Source organism: Carlito syrichta, unplaced genomic scaffold, assembly GCF_000164805.1.
Source record: "Carlito syrichta isolate Samal-C Ts95f unplaced genomic scaffold, Tarsius_syrichta-2.0.1 Scaffold305146, whole genome shotgun sequence".
Taxonomy (NCBI): Eukaryota; Metazoa; Chordata; class Mammalia; order Primates; family Tarsiidae; genus Carlito; species Carlito syrichta.
Window position 1 is genome coordinate 168,521 of NW_007249242.1, and position 14,093 is coordinate 182,613.

Genomic DNA, 14,093 nt, shown 5'->3' on the forward strand with positions numbered 1-14,093 from the left:
GGGTGTGCTGGTTTTCCAGAAAAAAAAAAAATTTTTTAAGGCTAATTAATTTGTATTGTTTGCCATTTCTGTGGTATTAACACTCACAGCCACTTTCAAATACCAAAGGGGAGTCACAGAATGTTGCGCTGAGAAGAGATGAGCTGTCTTTGTTCTGGGAGTTGTAAATGCCAGCCAGTTCCACTCTCTCTCCAACAGAACTACATTCCCCAAAGATCTTATACAAACCATATAATTGGAAAACACAACACTTGACTGGTCTTCTGATATTAAGCCTCCCAAGATTTAAATGAAATGCAACATCTAATTAGCAGATTTTGTCTAACTGTGAGAATGTCTAGCAGAGTCAGATGGGGTTAAAGACAGGTGGAGGCTGAGACGTGCAAAGTTTAGCATAGAGAGAGACAATTGTGACAAGACTGTTGATTCGAAGCCTGGAAACTAGGCCTGTTGGCTTATAGGGACTCCAAGGTTGTGTTCCCAGTTGCTTTTATTTTTAAGCACTGACTACTATGTGCCTACATATATGATTACAAAATAAATTACTTCTAAAATATCTGTGAATGGAACACCTTCCACTTCATACTTAAACGTGAGTCATATTTAAAACTTAATTTTAAAAGTTAACTGTTGGCTATAATTATATATTTATATATAATTAATTAAACATAGGGCAAATTGCTTCATTTATTTGCTTTGGGATTTTAAAATTGAGCAAGAGCAACAAAGTTGACTTTTTTTTTTTTGAGTTGGAGTCTCACTCTGTCGCCCAGACTGGAGTGCAGTGGCACACTCCCAGTCCCGCAGCCTCGACCTGCTGGGCTCCAGCGATCCTTACACCTCAGCCTTCCAAGTAGCCGGAACTACAGGCGCGCACTACCACGCCCAGCTAGTTTTTGATTTATTGTAGAGATGTGGTCTCGCCAAGTTGCCCGGGCTGGTCTCAAACCCTTGGGCTCAGGCAAGTCACTCGCCTCGGCCTCCCAAAGTGCTGGGATTACAGGCTGAGCCACTGAACCCGGCCACAAAGTTGACATTTTAAAGTGTCTGCCCTAGTCTGGAGATGCCAATTGAGTAACAATGTACATATGAATAACAAAAGTCACAAATGATTCTAGTTTACTTCTCTAGGTATTTTTTAGGTGAAACTTTCAAGACAAATGTAAGGGTTCAGAAAAAAATTAGAAATCCACTTTAAAAAGAAAGAGACATTAAAAAATAAATCACTTAGTGTTTACTGAGAAATCCTGTCTGGTTAGAATGCTAGTCACCTCCACTAAAGTTCTTAATTTTAATTATAAAACTTCTTAATAGGAAATGCAAAACAGCATTTGATCTGCAAGATATGGCCCTCTTCTAAAACTACAAATCCTTGGTAGCGACATAAAAGGATGGGGTGGTGGAAGCAGTCACCCCTAGTGCAGTAATAAGGTGCAGGTCACATCAAATTCAAACACAGTAACACAACTGAAATAAGGCCGGCCTGCTTTTTATTTTCACCATGCACTTACAATCATGATGTCAAGGTAAAATATTTCTGCCTTCCTTGTTTAACTGTTCCTACCACATCTTCTTAACCACCTAGATCCCTGCCCAAGATAAGCCACTCACTATTAATACTGGGAAATTTAACTATTTAAATCTAACAAAACTCTAAAGAGTGAAGTATTTTAGCATTTCATGTAACTGTAGATTGTAAGGTTAAATGATTCAGTGAAACTATAAGGTATTATTTTCTAATTTCCAGAAAGTGAGCCTTAAAAGTAACATCATTTCCTTTTAATTAGGTTAGAAAGTCATGTTTTATACAACAAGCAAGTTCATTTAACATAGACTACTAAAGGCAACATTGCAGTCTGTCAGCACAGCTGACATATACAAATACACGTTTATATGATGCAATTATTGCTGTACTGAAAAAAATTTTTAAAATGTAAAATACATTTTGGGATTCATCATTGTGACTCTAAAATAAAATGAGGACTATATTAACAAAATGGCAAATAGTACAAGGACCTTGTTGAGGTTTAATTATACCTCTGCGAGGTCTGAAAAGAGTGCTTGGCTTGTGTTACGTCTCAGTGTATCCCAATAGCTTCTGGAGACGAGTTCCTCAGCATCTGTTTTAAGCACCTGTAGAAGTTTTAAGAAGCACAATTGAAATCTAAAAAATAGTCACCAAGAATAATAACTTATACACTTTAAATCTCTCCTAATCAACCTTGAAGAGAAAACACATTAGCTTCATTAGCTTACCTTTTTTGTTTTCTGCTGTGCACATAAGTATTACACTGTGGTAAACACATGGTAATTTCAAAGGTGTAATGGTATATAACCACTATTTCTAAGCACAATGGAGCTTTGTCAAAAATAATAAAATGATGTAGTCCTTTCCTCTGTCTTTCTATTGAAACATGCCTAACTTCTAAGAAAGTGTGAAATAAAATTTTATTCACATCTTGCATGAAGTAAATTCATTTGGTGAAGATTTGGGTACTTTTGTAGCAATCTTTAAAAAATCTTGTTTAGTTTAGAAATGAGTTACTTGTTGGCTATCATATATCTTGTTAGTGTATCAAAGACTCAAAATGACCTAATTCACACCTTACCGAAAAAAAGCTTAAATTAATCCATAACTTGTCAAAAAAAAAAAACAAAAAAAACAACTGGTTAAGTCAAAGCACTCAAAGCTACTTGGAATTTGGGAGGTGTGTCTGTTTTGACTGTGTACGGTGCTTTCTAATCTTTATTACAAGGAAAAAATACTAGCTTTTATCTCAGTATTGGCTAGTCTGAAAGAGATACCAAGATTAAGAAGTATAATCTAATCTTCCTAGGAAAATGTTGAACCCTATGCCTAACTTGGATCTCTATATAACAAAAACAGTTAAACCATTTCTGTGAGGATATATCAGAAAAGATCAGGCTTGATGGTCTTTTGCCTATTGTGGAAAGAAAATGCTGCATGATATACTCAGTAGTGATGGGCTGATAATGAAAATTTTTTTGTTGTTCTTGATTTTTAAAAGTCCAGTGCAGGCTGGGCTCGGTGGCTCAGCCTGTAATCCCAGTGCTTTGGGAGGCCAAGGTGAGTGGACTGCCTGAGCCCGTGGGTTTGAGACCCACCTGGGCAACTTGGCAAGACCTCATCTGGGCTCGGTGGCTCACCCTGTAATCCTGCGTTTTGGGAGGCCGAGGTGAGTGGATTCCTGAGCCTGCGGGTTCGAGACCCGCCTGGGCAACTTGGCGAGACCTCATCTCTACAATAAATAAAAAAAGAAAATTAGCCGGGCATGGTAGCGCGTGCCTGTAGTTCTAGCTACTCAGAAGGCTGAGGCGAAAGGGTCGCCGGAGCCCTGCGGTGGCTGGGAGTGGCCACTGCACTCCAGTCTGGGCGACAGAGTGAGACTCCGACTCAAAAAACAAACAACAAAAAGAATCCAGTGCTACTAATAAGATTATAATGCATGTAGGAATTAATTCAAAGGCCTTCTAAGTTTTAATTCACTATTACTAACTAGAAAACACTGCCCACATTTTAATAAAACCTTAATAAAGTATTATTTAGCACGAGTTATTTACATAATACAGGCATAAATTACATAAATGCAGCAACACAAGAGTCTGCTCACCATTTTCTTTATAATGAAGTAAGTTTTAATTAAGCTGTTATAAACTAAACAGGTAAAATTAGCTAAAGACAAAACTAACACAGTTCATTTTCTTTTAAATAGGTATAAAATAACCTCAAGAAATATCAGCTCCAAATGCTTACTCTGCAAATATTATCTACACACTTTGAATGTAGATATATTTTTCAACTGTAACTCAGAAGGCTAATACATGTTAAAGAAAGGGTCTGTTAAACCTACCTAACTAGAAAATAAGGCTTATTGGGTACTCTTATTAGAAGAGTAATGGGAGTGATTTGCTCTGTGAAGTCAAGCCTCTTCCTTACTTCCAAACACTGGTCACCATCACTTCCACACACATACACATTATAAAAATACTTACAACATATTAAGAACGTTAAACAAACCCATATTTTGAGAGCACAGACAATAAGTACATACACTAAAATATACTAATTATCTGAATGGAATAATTTTTCATTTTCATCTTTTTTGCCTTTTCATATTTTAAACTGTTTTTTAAATGTATATTTCTCTATCAAGATAATATATGACTTTTAAATTTTTTTAAAATCCTACTTAGAACACAACAGCTATAAAGTTCCCTCTTACAGAAATCTCTTTCATTCATCATTTAGTTCCAGAGCTTAGTTTATGGTAGAAGATGTGACTGAATTGCTATAAGTGAATATATTTGTTTTTGTTTAACCTATACCATCTTTTAAATTATAAAGTTTTTGAGAAACAACATCTTATAGCAATTATTGCTACAGGAAAAAAACAGTTAATAGATCAGTGATATGCCTGCCACACTCATTAATTCCTATATCTGTTCTGGAGCTAGTATTCAATTTTTTAAATCTGTAACTTGAATGATGAAATGAAGAGTAATTTTCAGAACATACAAAACCAGTAGGATGTTTTTACATCAGAAAAATAGAATATTTAAAACAAACTTAAAGTGGCCATGATAATCAGACTAGATTTTAATAGCAAAAAAAAAATGCAAAGCAAACATAAAACCAGAATATATGCATACAGGCAAAACTAATGGGGGAAAACGTCCAAGTTAACTGAACATTGTGATAGCTGTGTTACAAGTAATTATGATGCTTTAACATGTAACTAGTAGGTTAATTTGCAAAGACTTCCTGAAGCCTTTTCAGTTATCTCTGATTACTATCTAAGCTATAGACTGCTTTACCAGAGTGTCATGTTAACTGTAGACTTTCAATAAAAGAAATTAAAAATAACATACAGATAGTTTAGAAGAACTTCAAAAATGAATGGCAAAGGCAAAATGATGGCCTGAATGTATTGTTCTCTGTAAGTCTATTTTTTGCCTAAGTTCAGAGTCTGTTATTGTTAGAACTTTCTTAAACTTTGTGGTTTTGGTCTAAAGATCCCACTGTCACTTTGCCCAAACCAAAGCAGGATCCTGTTCAAGGCATTCCATAATTGGAAGGCAGGAAAATAAAAGAGAAAGGGAAGGAGGGAGGGAAGAAGGAGGGAGGAAGGGAGGGAGAAAGGAAGAAAGACTGACTTAGAAATGGTAATATATTACTGTGGCAAGCAGAATAATAATTTCCCAAGTTGTCCATATCCAGACAGGCAAATATTCTATATAAAGTTAGGGTCTAATAAAGGTTATACTCAGAGATTAGACAAACAAGGGAAAAAAATTAAAATAAAATAAATAAAATCAGCCCACAGAAGCATAAGGCAAATTCTTTACTATTAGTGATATTTACACACACACACACAAATAAAACTATATCCTTATAATTTCTGCCACTATGACAACTACAGCCCTAAAAACTACAATCTGAGAACTGTAATTTAAAGTTGCATGAGACTGCAGTCCAGGTATACCACAGGGAAAAAAAAGGAAAAGAAATTGAACGCAATTCTCCCAGGAAAAACAATCTAGTCCTCAAAGATTCCTCATGGAGAAATAGCCCAATTTTGTACATGCTCACAAAACAAAATTACTAAACACAACCTAAACCACCGTAAGTGAGAGAGAGAAGAAACAACAAATACTATCTGAAGACTTGCAAACTTCAGATAGTGAAGTGATTAGATATGGAATACAAAGTAAGTTTAATGAGTTTAACAAAGATGAAGCTGGATTTGAAAGGCTTATTTAAGAAAAATAGACTGTCAAAATTATTAGACTGATTAGATAAAAAGCCAAATAAAACTTCCAGAAATAAAAAATGTAACCACTGAAATTTCATATCAGATTACAAGTCAAGGAAACTTAATGAGCTAGAAGATAAATATGAACAATTATACAGAATGCAGCATGAAAAGTTAAAAATATAGTAAACTGCTAAAGATAAATTAAGAGGCATGGAAGAGAACATGAATATGTTCTTCATACTTGGTGTGATGAAACAAGAAGTGTGCATAAAGCACTTCTGCCACATACTGAAGTACTATGGTTGTCTTGAGAATAAATATTTGTGTGAAGTTTGTGTTGCAAGCTGAATTAGTCACTTTTTTCATGAGGTATCACTTTTTACTTGAAAGAACAACTAATAGACAAATTATAGTTATTTAGGTTTTGGTATCTGGCACATTTTTTTTTTTGAAAATGAACCAAGTAAGGCTGTCACTTCAAAGCAAACAAGTGACAGTATTTGTTGCCAAAATAACATATTGCAACAGATTGAATGCAAAAAACAGCTATGAGAAACCCAGCTGTCTATTAAGCAGTCATTAAAGAGATCTGTAAAGTATATAAAACAATACCACTCTCCTCTACATTTCATAAAAATTATCTTTATGTAAACATGAGATTATCCATTAAAATGGATTAATAAATATTTTTAAAATTTTAGTTTCAATGTCTAATACGGTAAATATAGATACATAACCTATATAGACAAAATTTCTTTAGGATCTTCTTTCAACAATATAAAGAAATCACAAGACCACAATGTTTAAGAACTACTGCCTATAATTTTTTGATTTTTTTGGTAGAGACAAGGTCTCACTTTGTTGCCCAGTCTGGTCTCAAACTCCTGGGACAAGCAACCCTCCAGCCTCGGCCTCCCATAGTGCTGGGATTATAGGCGTAAGCTACCACACCTAGCTACCATGGCCTTTTCTGAAGAAACTTCTTCCTAAAGGTAGAGACTGGCTATTATATATCTCTTGGGTTATATTCAGATCCATGATCCATACTCAAATTTAGATACTTGATCACTTTAGTTAAGCTACACTCTGGCCAGCAGATAACGGCAATCTAATTCCTAACATTATACTAATAAATCGGTAATAACAGATTTTATATCAATGATATTTCATATACATTTTCAGGCTATCCAAATTCTTTTCTAATTTTAAATGAATTTTCCTTGTTTGATTGCAGTGTGTGAAAAGCAAAAAATTTTCAATTACAGGAAATAAAGTTAGTTTATATAACCAACTAAACTTATATGGGAGGTAAAAAAAATCATGTAACATTTAAGACTGTGAATACACTTTGGGAGGCTGAGGTGAGTGAATTGCCTGAGCCCACGGGTTCGAGACCTGCCTGGGCAACTTGGCGAGACCTCATCTCTACAAAAAATCAAAAAATTAGCCGGGTGTGGTAGCACACGCCTGTAGTTCCAACTACTTGGAAGGCTGAGGAGGAAGTATTGCCCAGCAGGATTACCGGAGCCCAGCCAGGAGTGGCCACTGCACTCCAGTCTGGGTGACAGAGTGAGACTCCAACCCAAAAAAAAAAAAAAGACTGTGAATAAAATGTCATCAAACTGTAACACTTTAACACTTTATGTATGGAAAGAAAACTGGCTTTAGTAAAATAATAAAAAGAAAAATATATATTTCCACAATAAAGTGTAAAGTCATAAATTTACTTTTTAAATAAACAAGCACAACATAATGAAATATACAATTTAAGTTTGCTTCTCAATATTATTCTCTTAATGTCGAGTAACTGAAATCTGTATATGTAGTTTAAGCTAGAGCAATATCAGGATCTATTTTCTTTTAACAATGTCATTTGTGCACATAACATCAATAAGCATACCTTGTCTCAGACCAGGTGAAGTGAGAACCAAAGGGAGGCCCAAACTTTACCTGTACGATGACCACTTGTATACCTAAATCTGAATTGTAACCCACATCTTTAAAATAAAAAAACTAAACTAAAACAATGTCACTCTGAGATGTATTTTTTAAATAAATAATTCCCCAGATTATTTAAGAGATTAAGGGAAAAATAAAAATTGTCACAGTTTAAAAAATAGTTCATATAATGATGACAAATTAGAAAAATAAATCATAAAGTCATAAGTTTTATTAATATTTATTAAATTTCATAGGGCATACGGAATCATAATCTGTAAGGTTTTTATATTCTTACATATTTTTGAAATTTTAAACAAAGAAATCCTTTAAAAAATTGAAGAAAATGTAGACTTTAATAAAAAACAGTAGCGAATTTTGTTGAAAAAAATTTAAAGTATCTTGTAAGTGATCATATAGTTACATGGATCCCACGGACTAGGCCTGTTTTCCAACCCATCCTAGGTCCACTCCTTGTGACTAGGCAGAATGCTAAATTAGCCTACAGAAGTTAGTTTTTATAGTTTTAAATTTTGATAAACTATACAATACAGGAGGCAACACACCTACTTTTAGAACTGTACATTACAGACAGAACACTTTCTGGATAATAGTAAAACAGTCACTCTGAATTCAAGGGTTTCTCAGATGGAATGTCTATAATTTGAGGGATTTTTTTAAAGGAAACTTGAGGAAATTAAATGAACTGTGCAGGTTTATATTCAAAAAAAGCCATGGCCTATTCTTTAGTAGTTGGGTAACCAATAAGCTCTAACTTTCTCAAGAGAAAAGCTCAGCATAAAAATAAGAGTATATCTGAAAGTTCATCTACAGGAATTCTCAATTCTTTCAAGAGACAAAGAATCTGAAAAATCATAATCCTCTTTGAGAAACAGCATGATACATTATTAAGTGTATCAAGTAGCATCTTACTCCAGATTTTGGTATAGACCAGAGGAAGTAGGTAGACAACAAAGGATTTGTAAAAAATTTGTAAAAAATAGTGAAATCTAAGAAAAGGGGATCCATTAAAACACTTCTTTATAAGAACTGAACAAAGACTGTATATCAGATAGAGAGACCTGGTTCTTAATACACCTGACTTCTGCAGAAACATGGCCCGAGAATCTGCTTTATAATTTATATATATCTCTTCAAATACTGCTAACAAATACAAAATTTCAATTATTCTACCAGATTTTTTAGTTGTTGTTCACTTACCTTTTTCTTATTTTAATCTAAAGTTAAAGATATACAATTGCTATGTATATTTTAGCCTTATAAACCTAGGAATAAAATGTAAAATTTTGGCTTAATTGTGCCTATTGTATTCAATAAATTCCAAAACATTCTAAGTAGCAGATATAACTTTTTATAAAGAAACAACATTATTAAGTATAGCAGGAGAGGTCTATATACATAAGGAACATGTAAAGTATTGTACATACACTATTAGTAGGAGAATGGTATCCATAAAGTTGAAGACGCTGACATAGAGCACAAAGGGCCAAATGAAGTGTCATATTTCAGAATGAACCCAAGTATAGCAAAAGAAAAAAAGAAAAAGACGACAAAATAATCAATTAGGAAGGGCAAATCATTATGCTACATTCTATACAGAATATGCACACAATACAAGTGAGATAAATGTTAAAGATGAGTAGCAAAGTTTTTAAAATCTTACGTAATTAAACATTAAATGAATCTGTGCTCATTTCAACCGTTTTCATTGTAACCTTCTAACAGAACTATTGCTTTGAGTAAAACATGTTCCTCATAAGTAGGCAGTCTTATTTAGCATGCTTCAGCAATGCTACATGGCATGGGGGAAAATCTAGATGAGGCCACATGGCAGTGGAAATGGTATGAGGCCTGGGCTGGAATCCAGTTCTGCTACTATCAGTACTGTGACATTCAGCAAGTGACATAACCTCTCTGACTGTTTTCTCAGATGCAAAACAGGTACAATACTTACCTGGGAGAACTGTAATGAAGGCTAAATGGGAATAAATTTTACAACGAACCTAGCACAGAATTTAGCACATAAGTGTTTCAAGAAATATTATGTTCATTTCCCTCTTCCCTTCTGAAACAGAGTTAGTTCTATTTAAGTATGTAAATATTTTTAAATTTAATTTTGATCTGGGCATGTTAGTATTCAGTTCAAGATAGCTATGTGGTTCTACTAATTAAAGGAGAATTTGAAGTTCTACTATCAGATAACCTTTTTACAAGTTTATTATATTTCACATAGTTAAGTGGCTATGTGTTTAAACCTCCATAACAATCACATGTGGTCATTACTCCTTGTACCCTCATTGTACATACGAAAAAACGAGGCATAGAGAAGTTAAGGACATAGCTCAAGGTCACCCAGGTAGTAAGTGTAGCAGGGCTAAATATTCAAACTCCAAAAATCTGGCTCCTGAGCTTCTGCTATGCTGTTTGTCTTATGTAATCTACATATTTTAACAATAAGTTAAATTTTAATTGCTTTAAAACTAAACCAAAATGTTCTGAGAACATGTGGAATCAGTTTCATTTCTATCATCTTGACAACTCCACTTTAAATTTTACATAATCATCTTTAACTGAAGTAGTATAAAATAAAATTTCCTCAGTTCAGATTTGCATTACTTAAGATGTGACTATTAACAATAAGTTAACACTATCATTATCATTCACATGGTAATGAATATCTGAAGTGGGCTATATTATAGAGTACTGTTAGTTTGGAAGCTGTACTAAAGATTATTTGTGAATTGTTTTAAAGAATAGTTCTAATAGTTAAATTATAAAAATGAGATTTTAAAGTACTGTTTAAATTATTTAAGATAAATATCTCTGAGATACATGTGGAGCTCTATGAGTTTAGTAAGCATCCCCTTACATATAAACAAGTTATATATTACTTGTAAGTTATTTTGATCTGTTCTTTAAAACAAGTCTCCTTCCCCTATATATTAGCTAGGGGATGATTCACTGACCTATATGCATATAAAATAATTATGGTATGTTGTATAATTTAGATTTCATAATTAAGACAGACTTTCTCTAATTAATCCAAGTTAATGAGGTTTTACTGCATCACTGTTATAAAATATTTGTCTCAAATCAATATTAAATATCCTTTACTTTAGCTGCAATCATGCTCAGAGCCAAGTTTTGTGCAAACACTGAATTTTCCCAATGAGTACTGTCTGCTATTATTTCTCCCTTTTTTCTCTTTCTCTCTATTACTTGACTACTGTATTTTAGTAAATGTTAATGATTACAACAGTATTGTATTTTTACTGTAAGATCCATAAGTCCTTTCTGGAAGGAGTATAAATAAATAAATAAAACAAATTTCTGTTAATTAAAATACTATCTACTTTATCACTAAAGTATATTAATAGATTCATTAACATAATTAAATCTCTTTCAATGATATTTTATTAACAACCTGTCTATCCAGTCAATTATCATTAGAGGTATTCTATCAAAATTTAAATATTCTTTACTCTTTTAGTACACTACCCCAGAAAATAAAATTTAAAAAGGTATTCAATTCTCTAGTCTTCTTTGCTAATCTTCTAAACAGTTGTATTTATGGAGCTATTCATATAGGATTTATTCATTACAGTTTGAAAACTATGAGGCTTGAATTATGTAGAAAACACTAAAGCCCCTTTTAATACTTGGCTAAGATTATAATCACCTCTTTGATTTTTAAAGACTGTCTTCCATAAGCTTCATCAATAGTATACTGAGGGAGGTTCAACAACTACTGATAATTATATCATAGTCAGATATCCTATGAAGCAGTATGTGTTTCATAATCCTCATAATCTACTTTTATTCAACTAAATATAAATATATACTTCATATAAACATATTGGGACTGAATATGGTACCCATCTGCTGTAGATAATCCATGTTAAATAAAAAACCTATACATATTCTTATAATAATGATAATAAAAAATGTTGCAATGCTCTGAATTATTCAAATTTCATGTAGAACAATTAAACTACTGCACAGGGCCACTAATTTGTAAATGAAACGATTATCATTTACTTGTCAGCAAAATTCACTGTGTTTCTGGTGTCTACATACAAGATGAAGAAATATGGTACAATGGATAAAAGTGAGGTTTGGGAGCTGCCCACACATGGGTTCAAATCTTTGACTTTGCCATTTAATAGCTATGTAACTTTGGACAAGATACTTAAAATTTCCAATTATCAGTTTCCTCATCTATAATTATGAATAATAAGATAATTTGGGGGTAGATTAAATGAGAAAATGCATACAAAATACCTAGTACAGTGCTTGATGTGAAAGTCTCAATACCTGTTTGTACTGTTTGTTATTTTTATTATGTGAACCTGGCCTATGATCAGGTTGAATTACTGAGGACAAGCAAAAAGAAAACTGGTAGTAAGATGGTGGGAAATGTTGCTTAACTCTAACTTCAAAATAAGATGAAAATATTATGCATCCCAGAAGAAGAATCTAAAATATATGTTTCTAAGAATGCAAAAAACATATTATTTCCTTGTATTTGTTTTCAAGTCATATTGTTATATTACCACTAAATTCACATTATAATTAAATCTTTGCAATTCACCTTTAAGTTTTTACATGCATAATGATCTGTATTAATCTATTATATGACATACCCTTCAAATCTCACAGATAACAATGTGGATGAAAATGTTTTAATGAATATGATTATGGATACAGATGTTTAATATCAATATTTGATACAAATATTGATATTGATGCATATAAATCCTGAAGCAATCTTTCTACATAAGAACTTTAGAAAGTTTTCAAGAAAGGGACAGCTCCAAAGTTATAAACTTTAATTAGTTTCTCAACATGAATAAAATAATTACCACCTAGAAAACCCACCTGAAACTACTACAAAGTATTCTTACCAGCATTGCACGCTTTTCTTCATCTCCTTTAGTTTCTCTCTTTTCATTCTTTTTCCTGAATATCTCTTGAAGCTGACAAAGAAATCAATCAATAATCAAAGATTCAACAAGAGTTTCTGGGCACCTACCTACCACTCTGTGCTAGGTATATTTTCAAAACACACAAAAAAATTGCTTCATCCACCAAAGACTTTTAAACTACTATAGATACATTTTCTGATTTCAATATTTCTTCCAAGAAAATACATCCTTTGATACTGGCAACCCATAGTTAAGTTAAATGTACTTAACGTTAGTTTTACTTTATCTTTAACACACAAAGACATGGAGTCTGAATCACACAAATATTATAAAAATAGATAAGGCCTACTGAGGTATGAAAAACACTGGAATAGAACTTAGGGTCTGAGTCCAGCTTCTGTCACACACTAATTTTCTGAAAGTGGACATGCCCATCAACCCTCACAGGGCTCCAGTTTGTTCATATATGAAATGTGGATGTACTGGATGACCTCTAAGGTCTCCCTTAGGTAGCTGAGCTTGGTGGGAGTATAACCTCTGTAGGTGTAATTCCTTGGGCAAGTTACTCTAATTACCTAAGTCTTATTTTCCATATCTAGAACATGGTGATAATTCCCTACCTTACAGGAATGGTGTGCAGAGTAAATATTACAAGTAATTACTTAGCATGCTGCCTGTCACACAGAAAGTTCCCATAAGTGGTTGCTAGTACAAATGGCATTATTTCCTCTTTAAAATCCTACAGTTTTATTGATGGAAGCCTAATCCTATCTCTATATCAGTTTTCTGGAGAGTTCATTGTTCTTGTCTGTATAATGAGAATAACTATTTCAACTCTTCATTTCATTCTATATAGAAATTGTTGAAAGTTAAATATATTACCTCCCAAGATATGTAATAATTTTAAAAAATACACTACAAATTACAAATGATTTTATTATCACAAAAATTACTTCCATATTTTTTTTAGTAAAAATAATTGCTAATCACTTTATAAACAGGATGAATAAAATATTTTAGACTTCTATAAATAATACAGCCAACTCCACCTTTGGCTTTTGGGAACTTTTTGCAAACAAATACACAAGCAAAAAGTACTCATGTATGAGGCAGAAGTACAACTAAAAAGAGCAGAAAACAGTTTAAAAGCCAGGGCTGCCTTTGCGAGAGTATATAGTGGAAGCAAACAGGAGTTCTATATGAATGTTTTTACTCCCATTTCCACAGACAGCATTCCAAAAGATATCCACACAGGCAACTTCCAGAGGACTGAGTTCCAAAGTTAATCTTTAAGTTGGCAGAATGGAACTTGGCAGTGCTGAAGGCCCATCCTGAAAGTTCCTAAAAGACAGTTTTACACTACCATAGCAAAATGACAATAAATCACACTTGGCCATTTTAGGATTGTAGGACCATATCTCTATGTATTTAA

At 33.1% G+C, this 14,093-nt stretch overlaps 1 protein-coding gene across 1 annotated transcript in view; it reads right to left on the reverse strand.

Moving 5' to 3' along the window:
* The window catches only part of MICU3 (mitochondrial calcium uptake family member 3), a 112,053-nt gene that overhangs the window by 24,103 nt on the left and 73,857 nt on the right, over nucleotides 1-14,093 (reverse strand). Inside the window, exons 7-9 of the mRNA XM_021714009.1 lie at nucleotides 12,641-12,712; nucleotides 9,164-9,202; nucleotides 2,038-2,133 (exon numbers count right to left, since the gene is read on the reverse strand). Coding sequence (XP_021569684.1) covers nucleotides 2,038-2,133; nucleotides 9,164-9,202; nucleotides 12,641-12,712 — 207 coding nt within the window. The remainder of the gene's footprint in view (nucleotides 1-2,037; nucleotides 2,134-9,163; nucleotides 9,203-12,640; nucleotides 12,713-14,093) is intronic.